The sequence below is a fragment of the Eremothecium sinecaudum genome, chromosome II (genome assembly GCF_001548555.1).
Source record: "Eremothecium sinecaudum strain ATCC 58844 chromosome II, complete sequence".
Taxonomy (NCBI): Eukaryota; Fungi; Ascomycota; class Saccharomycetes; order Saccharomycetales; family Saccharomycetaceae; genus Eremothecium; species Eremothecium sinecaudum.
Window position 1 is genome coordinate 824617 of NC_030893.1, and position 27462 is coordinate 852078.

The 27462-nt window shown below is 38.8% G+C and overlaps 8 protein-coding genes and 1 non-coding gene across 9 annotated transcripts; 4 read left to right on the top strand and 5 right to left on the bottom strand.

Moving 5' to 3' along the window:
• Nucleotides 1-48: 48 nt before the first annotated feature.
• MTC5 (Mtc5p) lies at nt 49-3447 on the top strand (the record flags this gene model as incomplete). Its single annotated transcript, XM_018130450.1, has 1 exon — nt 49-3447. The coding sequence occupies one exon, from the start codon at nt 49-51 to the stop codon at nt 3445-3447; it is 3399 nt and encodes a 1132-aa protein (XP_017985939.1).
• Nucleotides 3448-3930: 483 nt separating this feature from the next.
• ERG27 (3-keto-steroid reductase) lies at nt 3931-4740 on the top strand (the record flags this gene model as incomplete). Its single annotated transcript, XM_018130451.1, has 1 exon — nt 3931-4740. One exon carries the CDS (start codon nt 3931-3933, stop codon nt 4738-4740), a length of 810 nt encoding a protein of 269 aa, XP_017985940.1.
• Nucleotides 4741-4896: 156 nt separating this feature from the next.
• On the bottom strand, nt 4897-6786 carry SAC6 (fimbrin; the record flags this gene model as incomplete). The annotated part of the gene is made up of 1 exon (XM_018130452.1): nt 4897-6786. One exon carries the CDS (start codon nt 6784-6786, stop codon nt 4897-4899), a length of 1890 nt encoding a protein of 629 aa, XP_017985941.1.
• A 364-nt stretch (nt 6787-7150) lies between these two features.
• APC9 (anaphase promoting complex subunit 9) lies at nt 7151-7960 on the bottom strand (the record flags this gene model as incomplete). The annotated part of the gene is made up of 1 exon (XM_018130453.1): nt 7151-7960. One exon carries the CDS (start codon nt 7958-7960, stop codon nt 7151-7153), a length of 810 nt encoding a protein of 269 aa, XP_017985942.1.
• Nucleotides 7961-8237: 277 nt separating this feature from the next.
• Nucleotides 8238-10145, bottom strand: CDC45 (DNA replication initiation factor CDC45; the record flags this gene model as incomplete). The annotated part of the gene is made up of 1 exon (XM_018130454.1): nt 8238-10145. The coding sequence occupies one exon, from the start codon at nt 10143-10145 to the stop codon at nt 8238-8240; it is 1908 nt and encodes a 635-aa protein (XP_017985943.1).
• Nucleotides 10146-10331: 186 nt separating this feature from the next.
• LCL2 (Lcl2p) lies at nt 10332-10718 on the top strand (the record flags this gene model as incomplete). Its single annotated transcript, XM_018130455.1, has 1 exon — nt 10332-10718. The coding sequence occupies one exon, from the start codon at nt 10332-10334 to the stop codon at nt 10716-10718; it is 387 nt and encodes a 128-aa protein (XP_017985944.1).
• Nucleotides 10719-10787: 69 nt separating this feature from the next.
• SEN2 (tRNA splicing endonuclease subunit SEN2) lies at nt 10788-11867 on the bottom strand (the record flags this gene model as incomplete). The annotated part of the gene is made up of 1 exon (XM_018130456.1): nt 10788-11867. The coding sequence occupies one exon, from the start codon at nt 11865-11867 to the stop codon at nt 10788-10790; it is 1080 nt and encodes a 359-aa protein (XP_017985945.1).
• Nucleotides 11868-12054: 187 nt separating this feature from the next.
• Nucleotides 12055-12140, top strand: AW171_hschr2478. The gene has a single exon (XR_001930081.1). It is a non-coding gene; the product is annotated as an HBRSNR79 (small nuclear RNA).
• Nucleotides 12141-12569: 429 nt separating this feature from the next.
• REA1 (AAA family ATPase midasin) lies at nt 12570-27272 on the bottom strand (the record flags this gene model as incomplete). The annotated part of the gene is made up of 1 exon (XM_018130457.1): nt 12570-27272. The coding sequence occupies one exon, from the start codon at nt 27270-27272 to the stop codon at nt 12570-12572; it is 14703 nt and encodes a 4900-aa protein (XP_017985946.1).
• Nucleotides 27273-27462: the final 190 nt, after the last annotated feature.

The following is a 27462-nucleotide window of genomic DNA, read 5'->3' on the forward strand; positions in this document are numbered from 1 at the left end:
GACATCAATTAAAACATACGTAAATACTAAATCTGCCACACTATTGTTATGGGTGGATTTATTGGGGCTGATCCTTACCAATCGCCTACATTTGGGCAATCTCTATCTTTAAGAGTTGATGGGGGTTTTAATGCAGTATCTATTAATCCTTCAGGAAGGGATGTTGTTTTGGCAAGCAGAACAGGGTTGTATGTGATTGATTTAGATGACCCATTTTCTCCGCCACGTTGGTTGCAGCATATAACTTCATGGCAAGTTGCTGACGTACAGTGGTCTCCTCATCCTGCGAAACCATACTGGGTAATATCTACCTCTAACCAAAAAGCGATGGTTTGGAACCTAGCAAGAAGCTCTCCAAATGCAATTGAGCATGAATTGCATGGACACTTTAGGGCTATAACGGATATTAATTTTCATCCAAATCATCCTGAAATACTTGCCACATGTTCTATTGATACCTATGTTCATGCTTGGGATATGAGAAGTCCGCAACGTCCATATTACAGTACAAGAGATCTAACAGCGGGTGCTTCGCAGGTCAAATGGAACTTCCAAGATGCCAATATTCTAGCATCTTCCCATTCCAACAGTGTATATATTTGGGATGTTCGTAAAGGTTGTACACCATTGCACCGGTTGGCAGCAGATGGAAGCAGTGTGAATAATATTGACTTTAATAGATTTACGGAAAGTGAGATTATGTCCAGTTCAAATAATGGAACTGTAAAGTTTTGGGACTATAAAAAAGATCCAACCGATCCACAATTTACTATCCAAGCTGATTTTCCAATTCGGAGAGGGAGATATTTACCATTTGGTGAAGGCTGTTGTATAATGCCAATGGTTGGCGGGAATAATTCTGTATATCTAGTGAATAATAGCTGGAAAAAAGAACTTATTGAAGAAAAAAAATCTAAACTACAGCCTATATATGTTTTCAAAGGTCATTCAAACATTGTTACAGATTTTCTATGGCGGTGCAGGCACTCCTATGACAGTTATACGGATGATAGAGAATTTCAACTGGTCACATGGTCAAAGGATTGTAATTTAAGACTATGGCCTGTTACTTCTTCTACATATGAAAAAGTTAATTTTGAACCAGGAAAGAGGTTAGAGAAGAAGTTGCCCAACTACGAATATGTTACTTTCCGAAATGAGCCTGAAAAGGTGAAAAGTACCAGCATTAATAACTATAAGGTGATTCCAGAAACATTTGTTACGAATTCAGGGTTCCAAAATGTGCAGCAGCGAGCTTTGAATCACCTGTACTGGGTTTCTGGAGTTAAAATGAACCAGTCCAGTTCCCCACACGATTTCTTCTCTGATAGTAAATTACAAAGTTTAGGTGAGGAAGTCAGTCAAGTTGGACATAAATTTAATAAAATAGTCTTTGAGAAAATATCCGTTTCTACTGGCGAGTTAGTTTTAACCCTCAATGGACCTTGGGCAGAAGGTGTGACTAGTGAATACGTTTTTCTTCGAGTTGAAATCAATTTCAGTAAAAACTATCCTTCAAAAGGTAACCCTCCGACTTTTAAGCTGGAGGAAAATACAGAACTAACAGATGAAAGGAAAAATTGGCTTAATTCACAGTTAGGAGAAATTTCTAAGATATGTTCTGAAGCTGGAAAGTATTGTCTGGAGCCATGTTTGAGATTTCTTTTGGGCGAACATGTAGATTTTGAAATGCTAGATTCTGATGACAGCGACGAGCACTTGTTGAACTTGGATATAGTTGATGAGGTGGGTGATGATTATTCATCAATTAGACGCTCTGACGACAAACTACAACTTTCGGATTTATCTGCATCGGAGGATGAGGATATAAGTGGTTTAAACGGCAGTACAATGGAAAAAAAAGAGGTTATGACTGATATCGCATTTGATAGTACCCCAGTACCAAAAGGTTGTGGGGCTGTTTGGACAGCTACTGGTCATTTATTATGCTTTTTTGCTGGTGAACCAGATAGAAAATCACATTACGTTTTGTTTGGTGGAAATAGGACGTACGTTGGTAATTCATTGAAAGGGACCAGTCTTGTTTCAAATAATGCAGAACAAATCAGCGAAGGGCTGGGTGCTAATACGCCTATTTCAAGACCTAAAAGATACGTAGAAACTTTAATGGCAACATCACAACCTCCAAATGACTATTACCACACAGATAATGACTCGGATACTAGTGAAAGTGATGATAGTTTCGCGAACGACTGGAATGACATACTCAAAAGCGATATCACTTTGCGTACCAAGATGCCAATATTTCACGCTCAGTTTAAGAATCCAATTAGTGCCACTCACAGTGAATCTGGTAGAACTAATGACTCAAAGTTACGGTCAAAAAATCTAATTATAACCAAAGATTTTACTCATCTACTTCAAGCTAAGTTTGAGCTTGCTCTAGAATACAAACTCACTGGTGATACTATTGAGAATCTTGCGCGATATAATAGTGGTGTTGCTGAAAAACATGGAGAAACGGAAATAGCCCAATGCTGGCGTATGGTGTCCGACTTGTTAATCTCGAGAGATACCAATAACTTCACAAATTTTGTTTGGGATGAGCATCCATTAGGTGGTCGGTTGTTAGTGAAGGAAATGATAGCGTACTTTGAAAAGAAGAAGAATATCCAAATGTTGGCAATGCTGGCTTGTATCCTTGTGGAGCCTGTGCGGAGAAGTTATAACGGTCCTTTATGTGGAAATTATAGTAGGATGCCATTAAAAGCTTCGGTTATGTGTTATGGGAACTCTTATAAGACTCAATTGATACATTCCCAATCACATGTCTCTAGTGAGCTTTCTGAGACCCCCAACACGACTACTGACATTACTGTTCATCGTGTCCCCTCGCGTCATAATATTGACTCTATATCAATTCGTTCCGATGACTACTTTAGTGCTGCTCACTATACGCGGAATTTTTCCGGTTTTAAATCTCGGTCTTCAAGCGTATTCCCACCTAATGACCCAAACCAAGCATTCCCAAGTATCACGGTAGAAGTGCTTCACGATGATATACTGGATATTGTAGCGGAAAAAGTGCCATCATTGCTGGATCCTGCCTCTGAACCCAAGTTTAGAAGCTATAGGCGCCAATATGCGGAACTCATGTATTATTGGGGTCTTCCAATGCATAGAGTCCAAGTACTGAAGTTCAACATTAATGAAAATACTGAGCAGGAAATCCTAGATAAACTGGATAACACTATGGATGGAAATGAAGACCTATATGGTGGTATTAGCTATGCATGGTTGCAGGGTTGCATCAATACCCACAGGAATTGTGTCTATTGTGGACTAAAGGCTGTAAAGCGAATATTCGTATGTGGAAACTGCCAACATATTCTCCATAGCTCGTGCGCATCGGAATGGTGGAAATTTGACATGGAATGTCCATCAGGATGCGGTTGCATTTGTCCTAGTATGTTTAATATTCATTAAGTGGAAATTGCCTATAAATTGGCCGTTAAATATTATCACAAGTACTAATAACATAGGATATATAATAATGGCCAGTCTAATGGTCACTCTTTACGATGCATTACATCACATTATTTATTTATTCAGTATTTTTATCTTGATCTGAGAGCAAATGGCGGTAGTGTACTTAAAGTAATTCTTTGAGATTGATGTCAATGATGAGCAATCCAAAGGTCGCTGTGATAACTGGGACTAATAGGTATGTGTGATCTTCTTTTTATTTTCAGATAGGCTGTCATATTAACACTTTATAGCAATCTTGGTCTGAATATTGCCTATAGATTAATAGACCAGCTATGTCATGATCAAAAGCTTATTATTGTTGTAACATCTAGGATATTTAAGAGGGCAAGGGAGTCTGTCAATTATATCAAGGCTTACGCAGAAAAGAAATCATTGATTGCAAACGTGGATTTCGACTATATATTGGTTGATTTCACAGATATGATTAGTGTTCTTGGTGCCTACTATGAATTAAACAAAAGATACGATGCTATTCACTATTTCTATGTGAACGCTGCCCAAGGTGTTTATAAGGGTATCGATTGGTTTCAGGCATTCAAGGATGTGATAAAAAATCCTTTGGATGCTGTTACGTATCCGAAGTTCAATATTCAGAAAGTAGGTGTGAAATCGGAAGATGATTTAGGGCTGGTATTTCAAGCCAATGTATTTGGTCCCTATTACTTGCTTAACAAGTTAAAACCGCTTCTCTCTAATGGTAATGCTGTTGTGGTTTGGATCTCATCCTTACTATCAGATCCGAAGTACTTATCCCTTGAAGATATCCAACTCTCGAAGACAACTGCATCCTATGAAGGTTCCAAAAGGTTAGTCGATTTGCTGCATTTAGCTACATACAAGGAGTTGAAGGATAGCGGTATCAGGCAATATCTTACTCAACCAGGTATATTCACGAGTTTCTCGTTTTTCCAGTTCTTAAACTTCTTCACGTTTTACAGTATGTTAGCTTTGTTCTACATGGCTAGACTAATGGGTTCTAATTACCACAATATTGACGGTTACAAGGCCGCTAATGCACCTGTGTATGTCGCTACTCAGCCTTCCTCGGTTGTAGAAAACCAAGCGTTAAAATATGGATCTGCGACAAGAATGCGTGGACAAGAATATATCGAGACCACTGAGGTTGATCCTACAGGTACCTATGACGTTAAGAAATACATAGAAAATCTAGTTTTGGAGTGGGACGAGAAGCTTAAAGATCAAATAACCAATACTCGTACTCCGTTTTGAAAAGCCTACAACTCGTCGTATCGTTGCATATTTCTGGTAACTATAATTTAAAGTAGACAAATACAACGACGGATTTGTGTATTTAAGTTTATATTTATATATAATATATAGAGTACAACCACAATATATGCATTGATTTTTCAATTGTTAATGGTTTCATCTCTTTAGCGCCATCAGCGACGCAACAAATGTTAAGATCAACCTGCTACGAATTTCGTTAATGTCCTCTGGAACTAGCCATATCAAAGCACCTAACTTTCTCGCAATAGAGATAGCTAATCTTGCATTTGCGTACTTCTCCTCATCAGTTTTACCAGGAGCTACCATATCGTAATCGACATAGCCCGGAGCAATACCATTTAATACATCCAACAAGAAGTGAGATGTGCCCAAAGAAGGATCTTGGAAAGACCTTACCACGCTTGACTTACCGCCCTTGATAACCTGGTCTTGTGCCCATTTCAATATCTGGGAATCTGACATATCTCTTCCTGATGAAGCTAAGGAAGTCATTGTATTAACAATATTTCTGCGCATTAACTGCCAAACTAATCCCAAAGTCAAAAGTTTGTTACCGTCAACGATATCAGAGCCATCAATACCCACCAATGAAAACCCCTTACTTTTTCCGAGGGCAACAGCATAGTTAGCATTTTCTAGAGATTTGAACCTGGACAACTCAGCCCCATTGGTTGGCCTTTGGTTAATAAGCTTTGCGTTTAAGCAGCCAGGCATAACCTTGTCATAAGCACATAATAGCACTAAACCATCTCTTAGATCTTCAAATAAGGACACAACTGGAGGATTAACATCGAGGGAGTTCAGCCATAATGTAAACACACGAGCTTCACGCTCACCTTCGGCATCAAACTCCTCAATTTCAGGTTTCTCATCTTCAGCCACTGGTTCTAGCCCAGGATGGGTGTTAAATAAATGGGCTACAAAAGCCAAGTTTAGTTTAGGATTTCCAGCAATCAAAGAAGTCGGAGTCAAATACTTCCTACATTGCAGTTTTTCGGCATTATCCAATATTTGTTCTGCCCGTTTTAGAAGGTCTGCTGTCTGAAGGGGTGCACGGGAACAAAGTTCAGGAGCCAACTGGTTCAATAAAATAGTATAGTTTTCACCATCAGCAATGTCACTCGAAAAGTTAGCTACTCTTCTATGCCAGCCACCATTGGCCAAGTGATAATTGAACCAACGAAGCAAAATCTTTTCTGGTGGTAACCTTAAGAACTGCTCTAGAGTTTCATCTTCTTCCAAAAGGCGATATAGTTCAGGATGTAGTTTAATATCAATTTTACTCAACAAGCCTCTACGAATTATTTGCCAGATAAGACCCAAAATTAAGTGTTCCTTACCCTCGATAATATCTTCTGAGTGCACATTCACAACAACACAACCAATAGCTTTTGCGGAATTAATGACGACGTTTGCATTTTCCATAGCCGTAAAGTTGTTCAAAGGCTTACCCTTCACGGGCCAATTCAATACTCTTGTGTCAATGGTGTCTGGAACAGAGTCGTTAATCAACTTTGATAAGACTAAACCATCCCTACAGTCATCAAAAACCTGAAAAGTGTCTGTTGGAAACGGCAACCTGTTTCCAAGATCCGGATCCCCAGCTAAAACACTGTTGATATGCTTCGTAAACTCCCTTCTTTCTTCTTCATTAATGGTATGAGTTGTTCCCGTAGTAGAGCCCTCAACCACAATTCGACTAGTTTGCGAACCCATAGAGGATATTTGTCTTGATGTTGGAGCTGAAACAGCTCTAGGCGCCACCTTCAAATCGTTTAACTTAGCTATCAACTCAACATAATCATCCAGTTCAACACGCCCAGAGGCATCAATATTCACACGCTTTAATGCCTCACGTGCATCATCATAAGTAGCTATACCATTCTTTGAAACTGAGTCGAGTAATTCTGCTTTTTCAACATATCCTTTATCATCCGAATCTATAGTTCTAAATTGTTCCACAGTAGAGAATAAATCCTCCTGCGTAAACTGGGGGAACTTTTTCTGCAGTTTTAAGACATTCATACTTATTGAGATCACAATGGTTCGAAAGCTAGGAAGAACTGAAGACCCGCCCTAGTAGTTTGTTTGCTTTGTAAAAAGTTTGTCTTTATAAATTAGCTCAGCTACGCCCCTTATGTTTCTGAGTATAAAATAAAATAAATGATCGTTTCACCTCTGTTTCACTTTATCACTCTGTACGTCCATTAAAGACCAATTCAAACATGGATTATGGGTAATAAATGCATGATTTGTTGACTGGAAAGTGTATACGACGTATATATATTGCCTGATGACTAGTTTGAAACGAGGCTATAGTTTTTGTAGTAGAGGTTGTCAAGATTCAGAAACAAGAAATGTGGACTTTGGTACTTGTCCGTAGTGAGATCTAGTCCTGCTCCTTCATATGCAACATTAACTCATCCATATTGAATACGCAATTATCTTTGTCGTAACACTTATGCGCATATTGCTTCAATCCCAAGTATGTCTCGTCGTCGCTTAGTTCCACGTCCCTAGCGTAACCATCGCCCTTGAGAATGACATCGCGGTAGTGCTCATGTAACTGGACCTCCTTCTGTAGTATGCGGTTTAACATGTGGTAATCACGAGGTCCTAGCGACTTACTTAGTGCGGACCAGTTCCAGTAGCGGCGTAAACCCATCTCCTCATCCATATCAGCAATATAGTCCGATCTGCGCTTGTTTTTACCAGTACTATCCCAGTGTAGTTCTTCTGGACGTAAACCTGGGATTCCCACTACCAAAGGCTTCTCTAGGCGCTGCTTGTGCAAGCGTTTCGAAAGAAGGTCGTTCTCGTCGTCAGAGCTATCACAGCACAACGGCTGTAAGTCCGGCCTATAAGTATCGTCATGAGCCTTATCCCGATGGAACACGCGTTTATGTGTCGCAATCTCGCTTCTCATATATTGGTCTATCTTGCTTTCTGTGAGAAGCCTGCTCTCATTAAAAACAGAATAGTCGTACTCCCGCTCAGGCAACTTACCTGAAACAGATTCGATAGTCACCGATGGCAGATGCAGTAGAGATGAGCTTGACTCATAAGGTGCACCTAAGATGCAGCGTGGCCTTCGAAGCGGTGTCTGTTGGTTGTATTGCTTCATGTGGAGGGCTTTCCAAGGTGGAAGCTGAGGAAGTTCAAAACTTGGCTGTTCGTCGTCGGGTTGAAACCTTTGCATCCCTTACCAACTCCAGATGCCAAAGAATTATTGAACTATGTGACAGTAAGAGAGAGAATCTATATGGATAGGGTTGGTTCGTCTATTGTGTGTGTTTATGTGTGTGTGTGTCTGTGTGTCTGTGTGTTTGTATATAGTTTTAATTTTTATTTTAACGATGATTCCGTGATGATCTTTGTGCGATTTTAGCATATGTCGATGAGTAGAAAAGAGACTTTCCAATAACAAAAGCTATTATTCTAGATATTAATGCACAGTTACTGGGATTTTATAATTGTTAGATTAAACCGCTTAGTGTCAGTTTTTCCAAAAACGGTTGTAGATCATCTTTGGTAATTTCTATAATAGAACTTTCAAAATTGTCAATCCTTACCTTGGCCCCAGTTTCCTGAGCTATTTGCTGGAAACTTATGTTAAAATTATTAAGAATTACTGTGTGTGCTGGAAGGGCGTCCATGCCGCGTGGATAGCGCGGTGCGAGGCCTGCCACGAGATATGTGCCAGTTGAAGAATCCAAAGAAGCGAGAACAATTGGAAGAAGCTGTTTATCGTCAAATTCTGCAAAATACTCGATCAACCAGTTCCCCAGACGAAGCAATGTTAAAGGGTTTCGAAAAAGAGGGAGATAAGGGCCATCTTGTAGTACGCATAGCCTGTAGATTCTTAGATGTTTTATGATGCGTTTCTCCAATACAGCCACGCCCGTACTAAAAATAGCTTTCTGTAGGAACTGGGCATTTTCGATTCCTAGCTTCAAGAGCCCCATGTCATCGTCAAGAGAATCCCAGCTAGTCCAAAAGTTGCTAATCCAACGCTTCTGTCGCTGTATTAGAAGAGCTTCTATACTTTCCCCGTGTAAAATTGACTGCGTATCTGGTGGATCATTGAGCACGCTCAATGGGTCATTAAATTTTGATTTTCCCATTTCTAGAAGTCCCACGATTGCTTCAACGAATTCGCTGGCACTGATAGATCCTCGATAGCCAAAAGTACGGACAAAGCCGTCCCTGACAATATCTTGCAGCCCGTAGCGATCTAAGTTCTTTTCGAATATTACTCCTAATTGCTTTTTAATACCATTGTCCATGTAAAGCCAATGCTCTTGTGCAGTGCTTAGTGGAATACCCATTCGAGCAAGCATCTTATGTAGTCTCTTTTTTCCGCTTTCTTTCCATAGTGAGAACTTTGCATTAACATAGTTCGAATAGTAAAAACTATCATAGAGAGACGAATGGCGTAACAGAAATAAAAGATAGTCAGGTTGAATATCAATTGATAATTTATCTGGTGTTTTAGTCTTATCATGAGGAGATAAGCGTCTAACTTCATCCTTTAACAAACCCTGTAGCTGTTCGTATACGTGTGGGTATATGGTATCTAAAGATGTCACACCCAAAATAGTTAACCAGATGTACTCCAAATTGGTCTCACCCACAGACGATATAAGGGAGTAAACTTGTACAGCCAAAGAATTACTAACTGTTGTACCCCTGGAGTAGTATTCTTCTATCAATTTTTCGTATGCGCATAACTGTTTCTTCCTATGCTTTCTACTACCTTTATTAGCGTTATCATTTACTCTTTTCATTCCAGGGTAATCTTCATCCTGCTCCTCCGAATCAACCTCTGCATCATCTTGCTCGTATTCCAATTCGGAATCGGAATAGCTGTATTCTCCAATCTCACCCTCTAGTTCCAAGATCTTAGCGTATGCCTCCTGTTCCTTCTGCAGCGCGCCTTCAATTGTACCGTCATCAAAACAAGTTATCACCATTGATCCAAATAAATTGTCCAAATTCCACGGTCTATGACAATCCAAAACGTATATATTTCTCTTCAGCTGCGACTTTCCATCTTTATGCTCTCCCTCAACAACGTAACTCTCAGCGTCAATCTGCAAAAACATCTCTAAATCTATCATACCACCACATCCAACCAGAATGACATCACAAATATTTTCATCCAGCTTCAGAAAATGATCAAGTAACTCGCTATATCCAAAAATTGGGACTAATTGTTGTTGTACCAATTGTTTTCTTAGCAGTTTCACAAGCATTTTTGTAGCGCATAACGCGTCAATATTCAAACAAGAAACAAATATAACCAACCTACATGATGAATGAGTGCTAGAATTTGATACAATCTTTGAATAAGCTTCATGGAAGTCTCTGATGCTGAGATACATAATCCAAACGCTTAAGGTTCGTACCTATCCATATGTTTGGCTGAATATGTTCTATGATATTACAAGCTTAAAACGCTGATGATTTTTCATTTGAAAAATCAAATTTGACAGCTTACACAATTAGTAAAAGCCAAAATAGCAGGTAAACCTCAACGATTTTGGATCGAATATATCTCCCAAGTGAATATGTTGTTCTTGCTACCATTATTATATCTATTGGCCCCGGTATATGCATTCTTTTTTGACTTTGGGGGGCATGGTCAACATGGTCAACAGCAACAACAGAGCAAAATCAGTTACGAAGATCTTATGTTAAACCAACAATGCAATGGTTATTTGTGTCCCGAGACTCGGGAGTGTGTGAAATCCTCAATCGAATGTCCATGCCCCTTTCCTAAATCACAACTTAAATGTATTTTGCCAGATGGTAAGTACGTATGCATATCAAAACCAGCCACTCATGACGAAAAATTGAGTAAAATCTACGACGATCCTATTAAGGGTCCAAAGGCGAAGAATAAGGGAGTTCGGGACTGTGGCTGGGTCCAGGCTTCTTACAAAGGTTTAGTGTAAATTAATCGCTTTGTATTAGTGTTTAAAAATGCTAAATAAACTAAGTGGAACTTACGTTATGTATGCAAATCAATCTCTATTTTTGCCAGGAATCCATCGCTTGTAAGTCAGTTCACCGACTTTAAAGACGGAGAATAATTCCAGGTAATTCTGCTGGTCCCAGAATGACATAATTTGTTCCTTAGAACATTCGGTATTTACATATGTCAGCACAAGGGACTTTTTGGCTCCAGCAACAACTCTTGCAGCGGTAGAAAACCAAGTGTAATCTGGAGATGGCTTTTCTGCTGCTAGTATCATTATACAGAATTCAGCGTGGTGAAAAGGTGGCCCCCTCTTGTATAATATAAAATCGCAACCAAATTTAATTCCTGACCGAACACACCATCCCCGAGATCTATAGTGATGATATACAACATATTTTCTGCATATTCCCAATATTTCATCTATTGTTGGATCATCAGTCAGAATTAAAGAAAGTAGGTCTTGGGTTCGGATTGCTAGTATCGGTAGAGCAAATGTCAGAAACAACGCCTCTACTGGCATAAGCTCCAGGTTTTCTAGATCTAGTATCGTGTTCCCATCCTCTAAAATTAGATCAGTATCTTCTAAACGCACCTTTTTTGGAGAACTGCCTTGATGCTGTAAGGTTCCTTCCAATTCTTTGTCTCGCAACTGACGTAAGAAGAGCCGCTCTTGAATTATGATCTCTTCATCCAAGGCGCCTTGTTGCCTTAATGTTAGCATCTTCTCCTCAAACTTTGCCCTTTCCTTCTTATATTCTAGCCTTTGTGTACGTCTAAGTTGTGTTATCTCCTCTAGTCTTCTGGTCTGTTGTACGCCTTTACCAATCTGGAGTCTATCTGTTGTACGCGCATGCCATGTTGGTTCACTGCGAGATAACTGCCCAGTGCCAAAGAATCCATGACTCCATAAGTATTTTATATGCGTTTTTGAGATCACTAGAAGCTTCCCTTCATCGCTAATTGTCAGTGGAATCTTCTCGCATATTTTATTAATAGAGGTAATGTACCTGTAACAGAAATATAACCAAGATACAGGATTGTGTGGCAGAACTTGTGGAAGATTAATACACTCTAGGGGTAGTGGATGCGCATATTTGCTTTTATTTGGATTGAATTTGGGCATTCTATTGCTTGTTAGCCCGATTAAAACTTCGTATTGCAAAGTTTTGCAGATGACTTTAATGGTAAGTTATTTTTACTGAAAGTTCACCAAGGTGCCGAGAATGAAACCAAGATTACTATTTTACAAAGTGCCTAAATTGCATCAACTACGCTTTGAATTACATAAAAATAGAGGATTTCTTTACATTTCAGATACCGTTGTAGTCTATTGAGAAATCATTGTGCTCACATCGATATTATCTTCGAGCAACAAAATCATAATATCATCATTAAAAAAATAGTGGCCACACTACTAGAGAACAGTCAATATTATAAATTTATTCCATGATGTAGAAAACTTGATAGTATTGACTGAAAGACCAACTGGTCCCCTCCCTCAAGATGAAAATTAAGGGACTGAGCAGTGTAGCTTAATGCAAACTTTTTGCTAACAGAAATTAGCAAAGCATAAGCCAACTGTCACATATGTACGAGATCGTAGTTTATACAGGGGAGCGTTCATTCAACAATTACTACTTAGTTTATATAGTGAAATTTTTCATACTATAACCGTTAATGGTGACTACAATATCAGTGTTAGGGCTTGCATTACATCGCCAATGATTGTTTAACGTACTACTATTACATAACTAGTAGATATTCATTGTGGTTCTAAATAATTATTAAGTAAAATTCTAAGTTACATGTAATTGACTGGTTAAATTCATATTGTAGCCATTTCTGAAAAGTATTGACGTAAAATAATGGACAACATCTCAGGAAGTTCTGATATATCATGTACAACAACGTAGAACTCGAACGGGAATGTATCCAAATATTTCACGACTTTTAGTTGAGGAGTTCCAAACTGATCAGGAACGTAATTAACTTGGCTCATATCGAGAATTGACTCATTGGAGTTGATACCGTCAATAATAACGAAAACCAACATAATTTTGTTCTCTGATGCACGACGAACCAGCTTTTGGATAACGTCGTGGTCTTCACATACACCGTCTGAAATAATTATTTCTAGCCTCCAGAGATCGTTATTTTGGAAGGTTCTCGCGCGATCAAAGATTTTTATAGATTCCGCAACCAACTTCTTGACATCAGTTTTTGTTTCCTGGAAATTGAACCACTGGAAGGTTTGGGCACCTGATTCTGTACCGAATGGCTTATCGAATGGATGAACCTCCCTTGTGGTTTCCCCGAACTTAACAATAGAAAGACCGCCTGATTCCAGCTGTGTCAGTGCCTTAGAGACTAGGCAAATACTTTGGAAGGCCAAATCAACTGATCTGGACTCGCTCATAGACTTTGAATCATCAACTGCAATCATAACCTGGTACTGCCGTTTACTTGGTTTTGTTCTTCTCAGCCAAATCTTGTCTTTACGGAATTGTGAAGCAATATATGATATTATTCGCTTCATATTCAGCCGTTTACCGTTTTTGTAATCTCCTCGCAACTTTGTTGCAAGTGTAGGCTCTAAAATGAGACGCAGTTGTTCACTTAACAAAGCTACCAAATCATGGGTAGAAGATTCGCTATTTTTCCATAGTTTTCTTGATTCCTCGATTGAACGAGGAGGATCTGCATCTAGTTCGTCTTCTTGTATTTCCTTTTCTATATTTTCAATAACTCTGTCAACATTGTCCCCCTCCATGTCGATATCTCCACCATGTAAATGGTTAGAGTCTTCGTATGTTGGTTTCCTTTCTCCGATAAATGCGCCCATACTGTTAGAATCTTCGAGATTATCTGGAATACAGTCATCTTTAAACGGCTCTTCATTTGAATCATCTTTTTGAACACCGTCGAGGGCATCTGACTCGGCAGGGCTATCGTTTTCATTCTCATGATGCTGTTGGACATCTTCTTCAATTGCCTTGTCCTCATCTATAGAGGTTTTCTGATTATTTTCAGCTGTATCTAATGCTTGAGTATCAGTGTCTGTGGTAGCCCCATTGATATGTTCAAATTCCTCGGGATTGATATTTGCATGATCTTCTTGAGAAACTTCATCGTTCTCAGAAGCCTCCTTAATCTCTTGGTGGCGACGATGATATTCCTTTAGTGCATCACCTAGCTGTTTCAAACTTTCCCTAGCCTCTTCACGAGACGAATCCTGGATATTATCATTGGTATTTTCTTGAAGTTCATGTGTTTGGGCCATTCCAGAACTTCCGATATCCATCTGCTCTTCCTCAGCAGTGGCTTGGGCTCCATCGCCAATGGCACCAGATTTCTGTTCCGCAGCAGCGCTTTCATCAATTTCCTGATTCATTGTTTGATCTTCAACACCATCTAATGCTTCAATATCTTCCATAGCTTCATCTTCAACGCCTTGTTCTTTTTGGGTCTCATTGGTATTCTCTTCTAGTTCATCATCAGATTGACAACTGTTATCCCTCTCATTTTCAATATCATTCTCTTCAATGTTTTCATTGGCCTCTGGAGCGTTGTCCTCCATATCCACATCTTCATCTGGTTCTGCGTCCTCTTCGGCATCTTCCTCAAGGTTAATCTCCGCTTCCTCTATATTGTTTGGATGCTGCGGTTGTTCCTCCTCTTCCTCATCCACATCCATTTTATCCTCAAAGCCTTCGCTCTCGTCCTCTACTTCATTATCTTCGCCTGAGTCAAGGTTCATATCATCCGGTAAATCCATTGTTTCAACTTCAGGTACATTGGCTTCTAAATTTTCGTTTACATCCTGTTTAACTTCATCCTCTTGTTCAGCAACATCTTCTTCATCTTCTGCATCTTTGTCTTCTTCCACCTCTTGGTTTTGTTCTTGTCCTTCGTCCGCACTTGCATAATCATCTTTGGGTTCATCCTTATTATCTGCTTCTTTTTTCTGCTCATCATCTTTGGAAGCTTGAATGTCATCTGCAGCTGAATCGTCGGGCATTTTCTCTGAGTCTTTTTCCTTTGAGTTTTCCTCAGCATCTTCATTCCACATCTTCTCATCAATTGCGTTAGAATCATTCTCATCTAGATCGTCTAGTTCCTCCTCCAATTCATCTTCGTTCTCATTATTATCGCTACCGTCGTCATCCGATGCATTCTCCAATTCCCCTGCAATTTCTCCCTCCATATCAATGGCATTATCTTCATTTTTATCCTCTTCATCATCATCCTTTTGATCGTTATTAGACTTTTGGGCATTTTCCAGGAGATCTTCATCTTCCTCAATATCATTTGAATTGCTTTGGGCACCTTCTCCATCACCTAAACCAGTTCCGTCCCTTAAATTGTTATCTTCGGTTTCCTCTGATGCCGGCTCAGGAGAACAGAACCCATCTTTACTTAAGTTGTAAAGTAAGGTGCAGAAAATATAAGTTGCACGCGATGTCTTATAATAGTTGTCCTTGACCAAGTCTAAAGTAGTTGCAAGTAAATTGTAATATCTGTTAATCATTGGCATAGATAGAGATATGATCGCATTTACAGTATGAGCTACCTCATCACTTAGCTCTGAATTCTTTAATATCTCCTTGAGTTGATTTATTTCACTGGTAATATTAGCAGAGTTCAAAAACTTGATATTTCTCGTAATACGTTTATTGACAAGTATAACCCATCTGTCTGTATCTTCCGTAATCGGTTCTTCTTGGTTTTCCATTAAGCGTTGGATGGAGAGAATGATTGATGTCGTCAACTTACGCAAATGTTGGTCAACTTTTTGAATGAAACCATCTTGACATTCCTCTACTTTACCAATAGTTAAGGAATCTTGAGCTCTTAACCAACAAGAGATAGATTCATACACAAATGAATATGGTGTGCCTTTCTGAGCATCCAGTTCCTTAATGAAAGCATCCACAAATGACCTAAATTCCAGCATTTGTTTTTCGAATTCATCATTTAAAAATATTTCACTTGCAAAGATGCTAAAAGATGATATCTTTTCTATAGCTGATTGTAAGAAATCAACTTTTGCATGTAAGTTTGTGCTTCTCGATATTGAGTTCAAGGCGTCAACGGCAAATTGCAGAAGTGAAGAAAGCCATTTGTAATTTTTGGTGATCATATTATAATGCAAACCTAAGGAGACATTCTTTATACGGCTAGAAGTTGCAACCTCCTGTAAGTAATCGCGTGAATTACCAAAATTGTCATAATCAGCCGCGAAGTTAAAAATTAGCTCCCTGCTCTGTACCAATGAGAAAATGAGATTTTCACTAACGGCCAACCCCTTTGAAATATCAGCTTCGGGGATTTCCTCGTTTGGAGTAGATGCAGCATTCCTCATCCTGGGGATAATGTCCAAAACCCTAAAGTAATAAGCATCGCATGAATCGATGCTTGTTTCACTGAATGATTTGCTATTGGCTAAAATAGAAGTAATCGAGCTTTGTAAATCACGAATATCTTTCCTAAAGCTTGTCTTCAAGCCCATGCGTTTAAACTCCTTTAATGTATCACTCAACGCCTTCCTTTTTTGATTCCTTAATACAGCCAGTAACTTCTTCTTGTCTTTGGCATACACGCCCGGAGTTGCTGACCTCAATCTTTCTGCTTCCGCAGAAACAGACTGAGCAAAATTTAACAGATCTGGGAAAGTATAAGCGGTGATTTGAGAGACATAAAATTTCATATTTTTCTCCATTAGCGAAATGTTTTTTAATATCTCTGGTCTTGAAGACCAAATAGAGCAAGCTTCGGCCACTTCGCTGGCTTTATCAAGATTCAACTGGACAAAATTAATTCCTTGGATGCAATTTGGTTTAGAAAAGACTTTGTGCGCAGAACTCAACCCGGCTTGTATCATTGCCATAACATCAGTAGATAGTAATTCACGGTACTTTCGAACCAGCTTGTAAAGCTTATTGTGTGACCGACGTGAACTTTGTTTTAAGGCATCTATGTTAACGTCTTTCCAACTGGCTAAGAGTATAACTTCTGCTATCTCCTTTTCCAGACTTTTACGTCTAGTTGCCAGTTGCTCGTTGATAATTGGGGTGAATTGCTCGTAATATGTAATGATATTTCTGAGTGAATGAAACAACTGCGATTTATCACCACTAGTAACTTGAATATGTTTTGTGAAAGCATGTAAAAGTTTCAAACGCATATTGAATTCACCATATGTGCTCTTGCTAAAAAATTCGTTTATAGTCATTAGCAATTTAGAGATGTTTTCCGACCCTTTATCCTCTAAATGTGCAAGGATAATGCTTTCAAATAGGTGGAACCACCATTGGCCGATTTTCCTTTCAAATTGTTCAGCTTCAAAGTTAAACAAACTATTCCAGGTCTGTAGCTCAAGCTTCCTCCATGATACGATAAGGGATGTTATATCACTGACGTGAGAAGATAGCGATACTGATTTGGCTGCGTATTTCTCCCACTCTGATGCAAAAGTATAAATTTGTTCAATCTTTTGCAGCAAATTTGCTATAGGCGTATTAATTGGGTATTGCAAGAACTCTTTGCATATCCTAAAGAGATCATTCAGGGTAGAATTTTCGGGCCATTGGGCTAGTAAATTATTGGTGGAGTTCAACAATTTTTCAATAATTTCAGTTGCCTTCTTGGTCTCCAAAATGGAATAGTCGTGGTAAAAGTCCAAATCCCCATAAGCTGAAGATCCATTGAAGCTCTCTATCTCGGACGACAATGTATATAGCACAGAGGTGAAAGTGTTATTTTCTAATGGATATGAATTAAAGTTTCCATCTTCAGATAGTATCTCAACCACATTGGATCCTTCCACAATTAATGTGGATACCGAAGGTTCATTGGCTTTATCGAATAAACTAATATAAGACTTTGCCACTTCATAATACAGTTCGCTTAGTGAAGCATCGTAAGCTTCACAACCCTTAGGCACTGCTTCAATCGAAAGAACATCTTCATAGTCAGGGAAAAGTTTCTTAAAATCCTCCTCCACGTTGTCTGAATCGTCATTGTACCTGTAAGTACTATTTTTTACCTGAGCTGCTTTTTCATCCTGCATACGGCGAAGGGTCCATCGATAGTAGAGCGATTGGAGTACACGATCCAACACTTGTATTATTTGTTCATCCATGGCATGAAGTCTCACTAAGTTCATATAATGAACAAGGATGCGTTCGACTTTTAAAGAGTTGACCGGCTCTTGCTTCAAAAATGTTGACATGTTATCTAGACTGTATTCAATTTTGTTCGGGTCAGTAATTACAGTAAAGTCCATAGCCCATAGTGGGTTGACTGACATGATAGCTTTCTCGCTTTTTTTCGATAACATTAGCAAATCAAAACCAAACTTTAACGCAAACACATAGCCACTAAATATGTCATTTAGATCCGAATAATGTTTATAGCCTGAAGACAGCCTGGACAAAAATTGTGATGTATTTTGCTGAAAATTAAACAAGTGGTTCTCAGTCATATCTGAATAGTTTTGAATTGATGATAGCAGCTGCTCCACGGGCTTTATGTCAACAGTTGCAGACATAAATGCCAACCATTCGTCAAATAAAGAATCAATAGAGCTAGATGGTCTAAAGACCGCCGGCTGTTGTGGATCCTTAACCTCTTGAAGTTTAATCATTCCCTCTATTAGAAGTGGTTCTTCGCCAGTTGTTACAGTTCTAACAACCTTCCAAGACTTCGCCAACTCATCTGTTTGTTCCTTGTATCTTCTAAAATGATCTAAAATGACGTGGTCGCGCACAGCGGGATCATAAGGAGAACTTGGAACAAAGAGCTGTATTAGACCACTACCAAAGAGAACCCAGGCCCTACCTAGTGATTCACTTGTGAGATCCTTTTCAAGTGTCAGTACAGAGCCTAGTAAAAACTTTTCATGTATGGACACAAACTCTGGATATGCATGATCTCTTACGATAGATGTAATTTCGTGGTAGCTGTTATGTGTCAAGTCCATAGATACGTGTATGGAAACAATTTTTCTATACCAGTTTGTTAGCACGCTTTTATAAAGCTCCAACTGGTTATCTAAAATAGCTAAAGAAGAGCCAACCAATGCATTCGCCAATAATTTTGCGTCTGAAATCACTTGAGTGATTCTGCAACAACTGAATGATCTCAATGCTAACGATTTGGAAGTTAGTTTTTGCAACAATGAGGCTGTAAAAATATTGTCAGTCATAGAAATAAACTTATCATTTTCCCTCGTCCACAATAAATCAAATACAGCTGGGAAGGGATACGCTTGGGACTTGATTTTAACAATCTTATTTGTTGCAATGCAACTGTTGGATGCAATGCTATCTATCATCTCAAATGAACAGTCTACTTCCTTTCCCAGTAAAAACCTGATTATGGCGGAAAATTCATCTTTAAAATAATGATCTCTAACAGTAAGGAATGAATACGATATAGTGCGCAACTGGATAATTCCATTTTTGAGTTGAGATATAATGGATGCAACAGATTGTTTCCTACCAAACAAAATATCGTCATACAACTCTGCAAAGACGTTTCTTAACTCTTTGATAAGTGGATACGATTCATCAAACTGCTCTTTAGCAACGCAATCAAAATTATCGGCAACTTCCTCAAATTCCTCCAGCTGCTGCCATTGGTCAACAGAAGAAGGGTAACGCTTTCTAAATGCATCCCAAATAATGTGCATAGATTTTCCTGTAGTTAAGTCGATAGCACTTCCGAAGTCAGCTACAATACTAGAAACTGGGGTTATATCTGGGATAAATTCTTCAGCCTGTTGTAACCATTCCTCTAGTAACTCATGGTATACGCGTAACCTAGCTTCATTACGTTTTACTGACGTCAAATAGATTCCTACCCATATTAAATATAGTTTGATTAGCATGGCATAAAAATTAGGATGAGTGAATAGTGGTGTTTTCGACAATGAGTTTTGAACAAACTGTTGGAGTTTAATCAACAAGGAAAATACGGGAAACTTTGGGCCATTCTTAATTTCACGGCCATTTGCCATAGCGGCTGATTGCTCCAGATAGGACAGTTCGTTAATTTTACCATAGGAAGATCTTTTCTTGGTGTACTCAATCCTCTGGATTGAAAAATATAACAATGCGAGAAGCTGGTGTAGGTTTATAGACTCCGAAGATCTTGAAAGCGGTAAATCTCGCAAATTCGCAAAGTTATAAACATTCAGAAGTGTTAATAACGGCTGGTTCAGAGCGAATGTGTTTAATGTTGATATATAAGGATCATCATCAGTTTTCATGTATATTTCTCTCATCTTATCAACAATTTTTGAACTAATTAAAAAGTTGTAAAATTCGGCAAGAGAATCCACAATCTCGCGCTCTTCAAAGTCATTGTTAGCAAAAACATTCTTCCTCCAAGCATTAACCATATCACTGGATAGAATCGGTAAAGCAGTAATGACCGTTTGAGAAATACTTGAAGATGACATCAGCAATGTGTCGTGTAGTTTTGTAAATGGGTAAAGTGAAGAATTGGTACATGGAAAAAATGAGGAAAGTGGTAAGGGTAATGACTGGCGATTTAGGGACATTAATGGAAAAGCATCCTCTAAATGATCAGTATTCATCTGGTCGGAAATTCCTAATACTCGTTTATCAAAAGAGGTAGCTCTCTCACATATATCGTCCATGTATATTTCAATCCCTCTATTTCTCATCGCTCTAGATAATTCTCCGAACCTAGGATTAACAGTTAAAAATAATCGGAATTTAGGATGAGGAGTCACAATTCTAGGCCTACCGTCTGCTAAACTGCATTCATTAATCACTAATGACCCATTTGTTTCCAGTAACGAATTCAACCTGTCCAAAACCGAAGGTGAACATAAGTTTGCATTGTCTAATATTAGCCAACAACCTTTTTCGACAGCATTAACAAGTAAACCGTCAAACCATTCAAAATTAACAACTGCTTTATTATCAACAGAAGTTAATGACCTAATGCCCTCATTTATTTCCTTAAGTTCATCTAAGTCTCCCACATAAGAGATAAACTGCTGATAATGGTTCAAAAACTCATGGAAGTTTTCTATGGTAATAGATGAGGTTCTGATATATTCAAAAAAGAATAGAGCGTGCTGCATGTCAGTTGTATTTACAGTTGTACTCCTTGATGTGAGGTTAATGGCTATCAGTTCTCTTAAAATATCTAATAAACGGCCCAACAAAACTGTGATTTTTCTAGTCAAATCCACCTGCTCATATCCACCCAAAATATCCATGCTATCTACATCACTATTCATAGCAAACTCAACGACCTTGGTACCCGTAATGTTTGCAATGTAATGGATAATCCCAGTTTTGCCAGATCCTGCCGGTCCTACCAAAATAGCTGGCCAGTTATGATTTATACATCTCAAAAGAGACTCGTAAACCATAGTATTGCACTGTAGAGGGGCTGAATTGGTTTTCGTTCCAAAATGAATCAAATTATTCCTCTTTATCACTTCTGCATTCATCTGTATATATTCTACAGTCAACTGGTAATAATTGTCTCTTTTAGGACATTCGCCAACGATGTCTTTAATTAATTCACGGGCCTGGTTGCGATCAAATTCTGTACGGAACCTTTGGGTAACAATAACGTCGAGAAAATCGAAAAGCGTTACGTCCTTGCAAATAGAGCTCCTGTTCATCAAACTTAACCACCTAAGCGTATCACGTAGATTGAATTCCCATGGCGAGCCGGATGATCCCCATAATTTCTTCCTGCTAACGTTTTCCTCCAGTGTAGATATAATCTTTATTATTGAGGCACATACTTCCGGTTCAACATCGGAGTATAAATGACGGGCAATCATAAGCAAATCTTCCGATGTGAGCATTTCAACATAAACGACACTAAAACGATTGATAAATGACTTGGGTAGACCCTTTCTCCCTCCGCCCTGATATTGCGGATTCTGTGCAGCGAAAACAATAAAGTTAGAATGGCGAGCAAAAGATTTGTCTAATTCTGGGATATAGGCTTCTCCACGGTGGTCTAAACAAGCATTTAGTCCTTCTAATACTGATTGAGAGGCAAGATTCATTTCATCTAAAAGGACCCATTCGCCCTTTTGCATCGCTCTTAAAAATGGTGCATCTTTCCATACAAATTCACCTTTTTTCTCACCTGGGGCATCAGAACCAAATAAGTCTACCAAGTCCGTCTGTTCAGAAAGATTAATACGAGTTAAGTTATTGCCCGTATAAGCAGCCAACGCGGAGATCAAGCTCGTTTTACCAACACCTGGAGGTCCCTCTAATAATATTGGTTTTTGAACCTGCATTGCACGAACAACCTTCATCAAATTATTAGCAGTCGTTGGAGCATTAAAGTTGAATACATTATGCTCATTAATGGAAGACTTGCGCTCAATAGAAAACATACCAACATGTAGGGTTGAACTTTTCATGTCTATCGCCACATCTTTAGATAAATACTCCTTCAAGTCATAGGATACTAGAGAAGATAAGAAATCGACGCACTTCTTCTTCAACTGGTTCAGTCTGTCCTCATTTTCCGATAGGTAAGCTGTATTGTTAGTACCTAGGGCGTCAATAAACACCATAGAAACACCATGTAATAACGCTGCTAAAGGGTCAAAAACTTTATCATGTGTAGAGTTAATAAACTGTACAAGAGATAAAATATCACGCAGAGAAATTACACCGCTGGATAGGTTTCCACCGCCAAATTCTGTCCCATACCATGCAGAAAACTTAACAATGGCATCAGAAAAATGTTTTACAGTATCCTGTAATTTACTGGTAACAATCATTTTGACGTCTGATAAATTATCCATTGATGGAACCCAGATTTCAGTTAAACGGTTTCTTAGGGCTGGGGATAGCTCTTTCTTACCATAATCACCTCCTGGATTCATAGTAGCAAAAAATTGGAAACCGTCTTTTGCCCTAATAAAAGAATCCACTGTACCTTTTTCTGCTAGTAGCAAACTTCTTTCGGGTTCTAGGACTGAGTTTAATCTTTCTAAAACAGAATCATCGGCAAGCGAAATTTCATCTAGTAAAAAAAAGTTGCCCAATTTCATAGCCTGGGTCAACGGCCCATCACTCCACTCAAATAAAATACCTATGTTGTCATGCAATTTTTGAATTAAATCTTTAGTCTCATCGGCAACTAAAGATTTATCCATCTTCTTATATGCTTCCAGTAAACTGTTTAAATCAGAAGCTTCTGTTTTTACCGGTACTACCGCTTTTAATACCATTAATAAATCACTCTGTAGCTGTGCTCGGTTACGAATAGGTCTCTGAGCACCTAAAATATCCCCAGTCTCCGTATTCTGATGAGCGTTCATTATTATTAAGTTGTTTTTGTAATATTCTGCAAGTAGTTGACAAATTGTTGTTTTGCCACATCCGGTTTCTCCAACAAGCAAAATAGGCTCGTTATTCTTCAAACAAGCACTGACTAAAACCGCAAGTTTGCGCATTGCTTTCGTCCACACAATTGGGCTCTCCATTTCAAAAAGATTTTTATCTTCCAGCTGCTGGTAATATGCTTCCATGTCAAGCTTCACCTTCATTACCTGTTCGATTACAGTTCGCACAATATCTTTCTCCTCTGTACTTCTGCATCTTTCGGCTAAAAGCATATAACCATTTGCTGCCAGTTGTTCATACCCTACCGCTTCTCTAAAAGCCCATCTAAATAAATCACGCAGTGTTGCAAAAGAGTTCTTCTTTTCGAATAAGCGGTTAGCTGAACGACGAACAGAAAGCTGTCGATAAACTTCTACAATCTTTCTAGCATATGATGGCGGAATTAAGCAACGTTCACGTATGATTGTTTCCAGTTCATCCTGAGGAATATCGTCGAAGTGCAATTCCAGAAAACGATTTCTAAACGCCCGAGAGAGCATTTTACGACCACCATATATTCCAGGTGGATTTTGCGTAGCAAATAGCATAAAATCAGGGTGTGGGTGTATAACCTCCTGAGTTTCCGGAATTAACAGCTCCCTATTGTCATCTAACAATCTGTTCAAGGCTTCTAGAACATCTGAAGGCGCAAGATTCAACTCGTCTAGTACAATCCAATAACCGTTCCGTAAAGCTTCAACTAAAATTCCTTCCTTGAATACTAATTTACCACTATCATCGACTGCATATGTTCCAAGGTATTCCTGTAAGTCAGTGTGTTCGTGATTATTGATCCTGACGAACTTATGTCCAGTTATATCCGCAAGATAGCTAATCATAGAAGTTTTACCTGCCGACGTGGGGCCCTGAATTAGAATAGGGAACCTTCTTCCCGAAGTGGCTCTAACAAGGTTTAGCATGTTCATTTCAACAGATGGTGTTAAAATATAGTGCGGCTGCTCTTGGATAGCTTTGTTGCCTCTTCTCATCCAGTAGTGACGGAACCTGACGTACTCAGGCCCTGGCGATGGCGGGATCTGGGAAATTACCGATTTGGCGTTCTTTAACTTGCCGATCGTATATTCTTGAATCACAGGTAGTAGAATAGCTTCTGAAGCTGCATCTAATAAGGTTAGGAAACTCATGCAAAAAGCTTCATAAAGCGAACGACGGAGACCATAAATTTGGACAATATCACGAACATAAAGCAAACTCCTTGTCAAAGTACGAACACTGAAGTGAGGTTTCTGGTTAGAACCATCCACAATCATATTTGCGTCAGCAAGCTTTTTGGATTGAAGATAGAGTTGCGCAATATCATTACCTACCCATTCATCAGAAACACTATACCTTCCAATATATTTGTCAATAATCGAGAGTAAATCTGTTATGTCTCGATCCACAGGATGAACATAAATTTCAGTAAAACGCGACCTTATACCAGCCGGTAAATCACGTTTGCCAACATCTGTGGCGGGATTCATACATGCGAAAATTCTAAAGTCAGGATGAACTTTAATAGACTCTGCCTCGCCTTTCTCGGATAAAAGAAGACTTCTAGACTCTTCTTCCGCTAACAAGTCTGTAATATTTTCTAAAGTATCAGCTGATGCCAAGTTAACTTCATCTAGTAGTAACCAGTCACCACTTCTAATGGCTTTTACCAATGAACCCTCAACAAAATCAAATACGAATGAGTTTTCCATAGAAAGCGCTTGCAACTCAAACTGTTTAACATTTAATTCAAACTGAGCCCACTTTTCCAACAGTGCCTGCTTTTCGCATGAATTTAGCCTTCGCTTTTTTTTCCTTGTCTCTTCCTCGTCAGATGATTTTTCTTCTTTCAATAATATACCATTGGCCATTTTCACTGCTTCTTTCCATAGTTTTATAACGTGCTTCCATTGTCCCTTATTAAAACACTTGGATAACATGTGATAGAACCGTTCATTCCTTTTCATCGAAAAAGTAGCTGCGAATAACGTCTCGAAAGTTTCCAATATTGGCGAAGCTACTGTTCTACAATTTACAGGTTTGTAGCCACCTAAAAGGTCCCCACTTTCGGTCTGTTGTGAGACATTTATTACTGTTAGAGATTTGTTCATTAATTTAGCAACTTGCTGAACTACCGTAGTCTTACCGGTACCAGTTTCACCCACCAATAGCACAGGTTCGACCATCTGTATAGCAACACTGATTTGCTCCATTAACCTCAAAGAATGGTTAGTTATAGCAAACGATGTGCTATTAGCGGACTTCTTCGCCAGGGATATTACAGATTTGGTAAGTTTGGCTCTTCCTATTTTGATCTCCGATTCATCTTCTTGAAGCTGAGGAACATAGTTGGTAGAATGTAATCTTACTCGGGAAGCCGGAATTTCTAAAGACTCGCCAATAGCAGCCACTAATGGCTGTAAAGCTGCAGGCTCACTAACAGCTCCGGCGAAACAATCAACTGCTTCCGCAAATATCTGATCGTATATAGATGATTCAATCAATTCATCACCTTTTTTAACACCGCTATTAACCAAAAGCGCCTCAACCCTCTTACATAACTTCACGAGATCCCTTAGTGAAACTACTCTAGGATGAACTCCCTTGTTTAGAAATATGAACTGTGGCTTATTGTAAATTTCCTTCACTGAATTGAATGTTAATATGAATCTGGAAATCATGTTTTTAAGGAGGGGATATTTTTCAGATAGAATGAACATTATGTCTTCATCCGAAGGTTCTTCTAATATCACGTGTTCCCAGCGCGACATTCCAATCAAATCTGGCAAATGCGGATCTGAACCATTGTTTTGATTAATATTGTCTAATGTCAGCGTCGATATCAATTGAAACCCATTTGCTGCTTTGATAATTTCGCCACGAGATGGAATTGAAAGTTCTCTTCTTTCCAATAGTGGTAACAGTACAGAAAGGACCTCTGTCGGGGCTTTGTCTATATCTTCTATTAGGACCCATCTTCCCTCCTTTACAGCAGTTGTTAAAACACCAGACCTCCATTCAAATGTGCCTGGCTTTTCACCTGAAGTATATGTTCCCAGTAATAGCTTTGCATCTGTTTGTTCACCCAAATGAATCCTAACTATGGAACTATGATAACATGTAGTTTTGGCAAGTTCATTTATTAGGAATGTTTTTCCAGAACCAGATTTGCCCACTAACATTACAGGTTTTGAGAGTTGGATACAAAGTGCCAAATTGGCCATAGTAAAAACTGCTTTTTTAGTTTGCACAACCTTAGGTGTATAAAGTTCAGTATGATTGTTGACTCTTGGAACCAAAACACCGAATATCGATACGATATTTTGAGATAAGCTACTGATTTCAACTTTATAAAGGTTGCATTTAACTTTCTTTTCCCCTTTCGGATTCCATGCGTCTAAACTGTTGTTCGTTATAGATGGCTGCGGTAGCTTAGAAAAGTTTGATAATCTCTTTGCTTCATTTAACTCCAAAAAACGGTAGTCTACATGATCACAACCTTCATATTCTGCCAACACTGGCTCTGAAGGTGGAACATGTTTGTCCAAAAGCTTTATGAATGCCGCTTCGGCTAACTCCAAATATATTGCAAGAATCTTGACTGCTAAAAACTTTATTATCAAACGCCTACCTTCTCTCTGGCCACTCAACAAAGAATACAGCAACTCGGGTTTGATATAATTCTTGAAGCGTTCTCTATCATGGAAAAGACATCTATAGTAAGCCAACAGCAGCTTATGCAACTTGGAATCGTCTTTTTGATCACATGTTTGTAGTAATGCATTGAAGTATTCACACTTCTTGTTCAAAAAATACTCTAAAAGAGTACAGACCTCAGGGCAAATTGAAATGCATCTGCCCAAAGCGTATATTACGCTAACATCCTCAAATTCAGACCCGCTAGTCCATCTTGAGACCAACTCTATGAAAATTGGTTTGTAAACATAAATAAAAGGAATAGTATTCTTCTCATCGAGAGCCATTTGTGACATTGATGTAAGATTCTCATCGGTATTAAGATTAGGCTGGAATTCATACAATTGCAACACTTCCTTTTGAGGGAAAATCCTATTAAAGGTATTCAACCTCTCTTGGAAAGCATCGAAATTTAAAGTGATAAATCCCGTCATCCTAATATTTCTAATAAATACTATAGTAATTTAGAGCAATATTCGATAACTTAGAGCTTACTAGGTACCTTTTCTTGGGTTGGCTTGACAGTAATGCATGAGCTCATCGCGATGAGCTTAAAATTTTCCAATCTCTAAAAAAGAAACATCATTTACAGTTTTCGTAAAGCACGACTTTTGATTGCAGTAC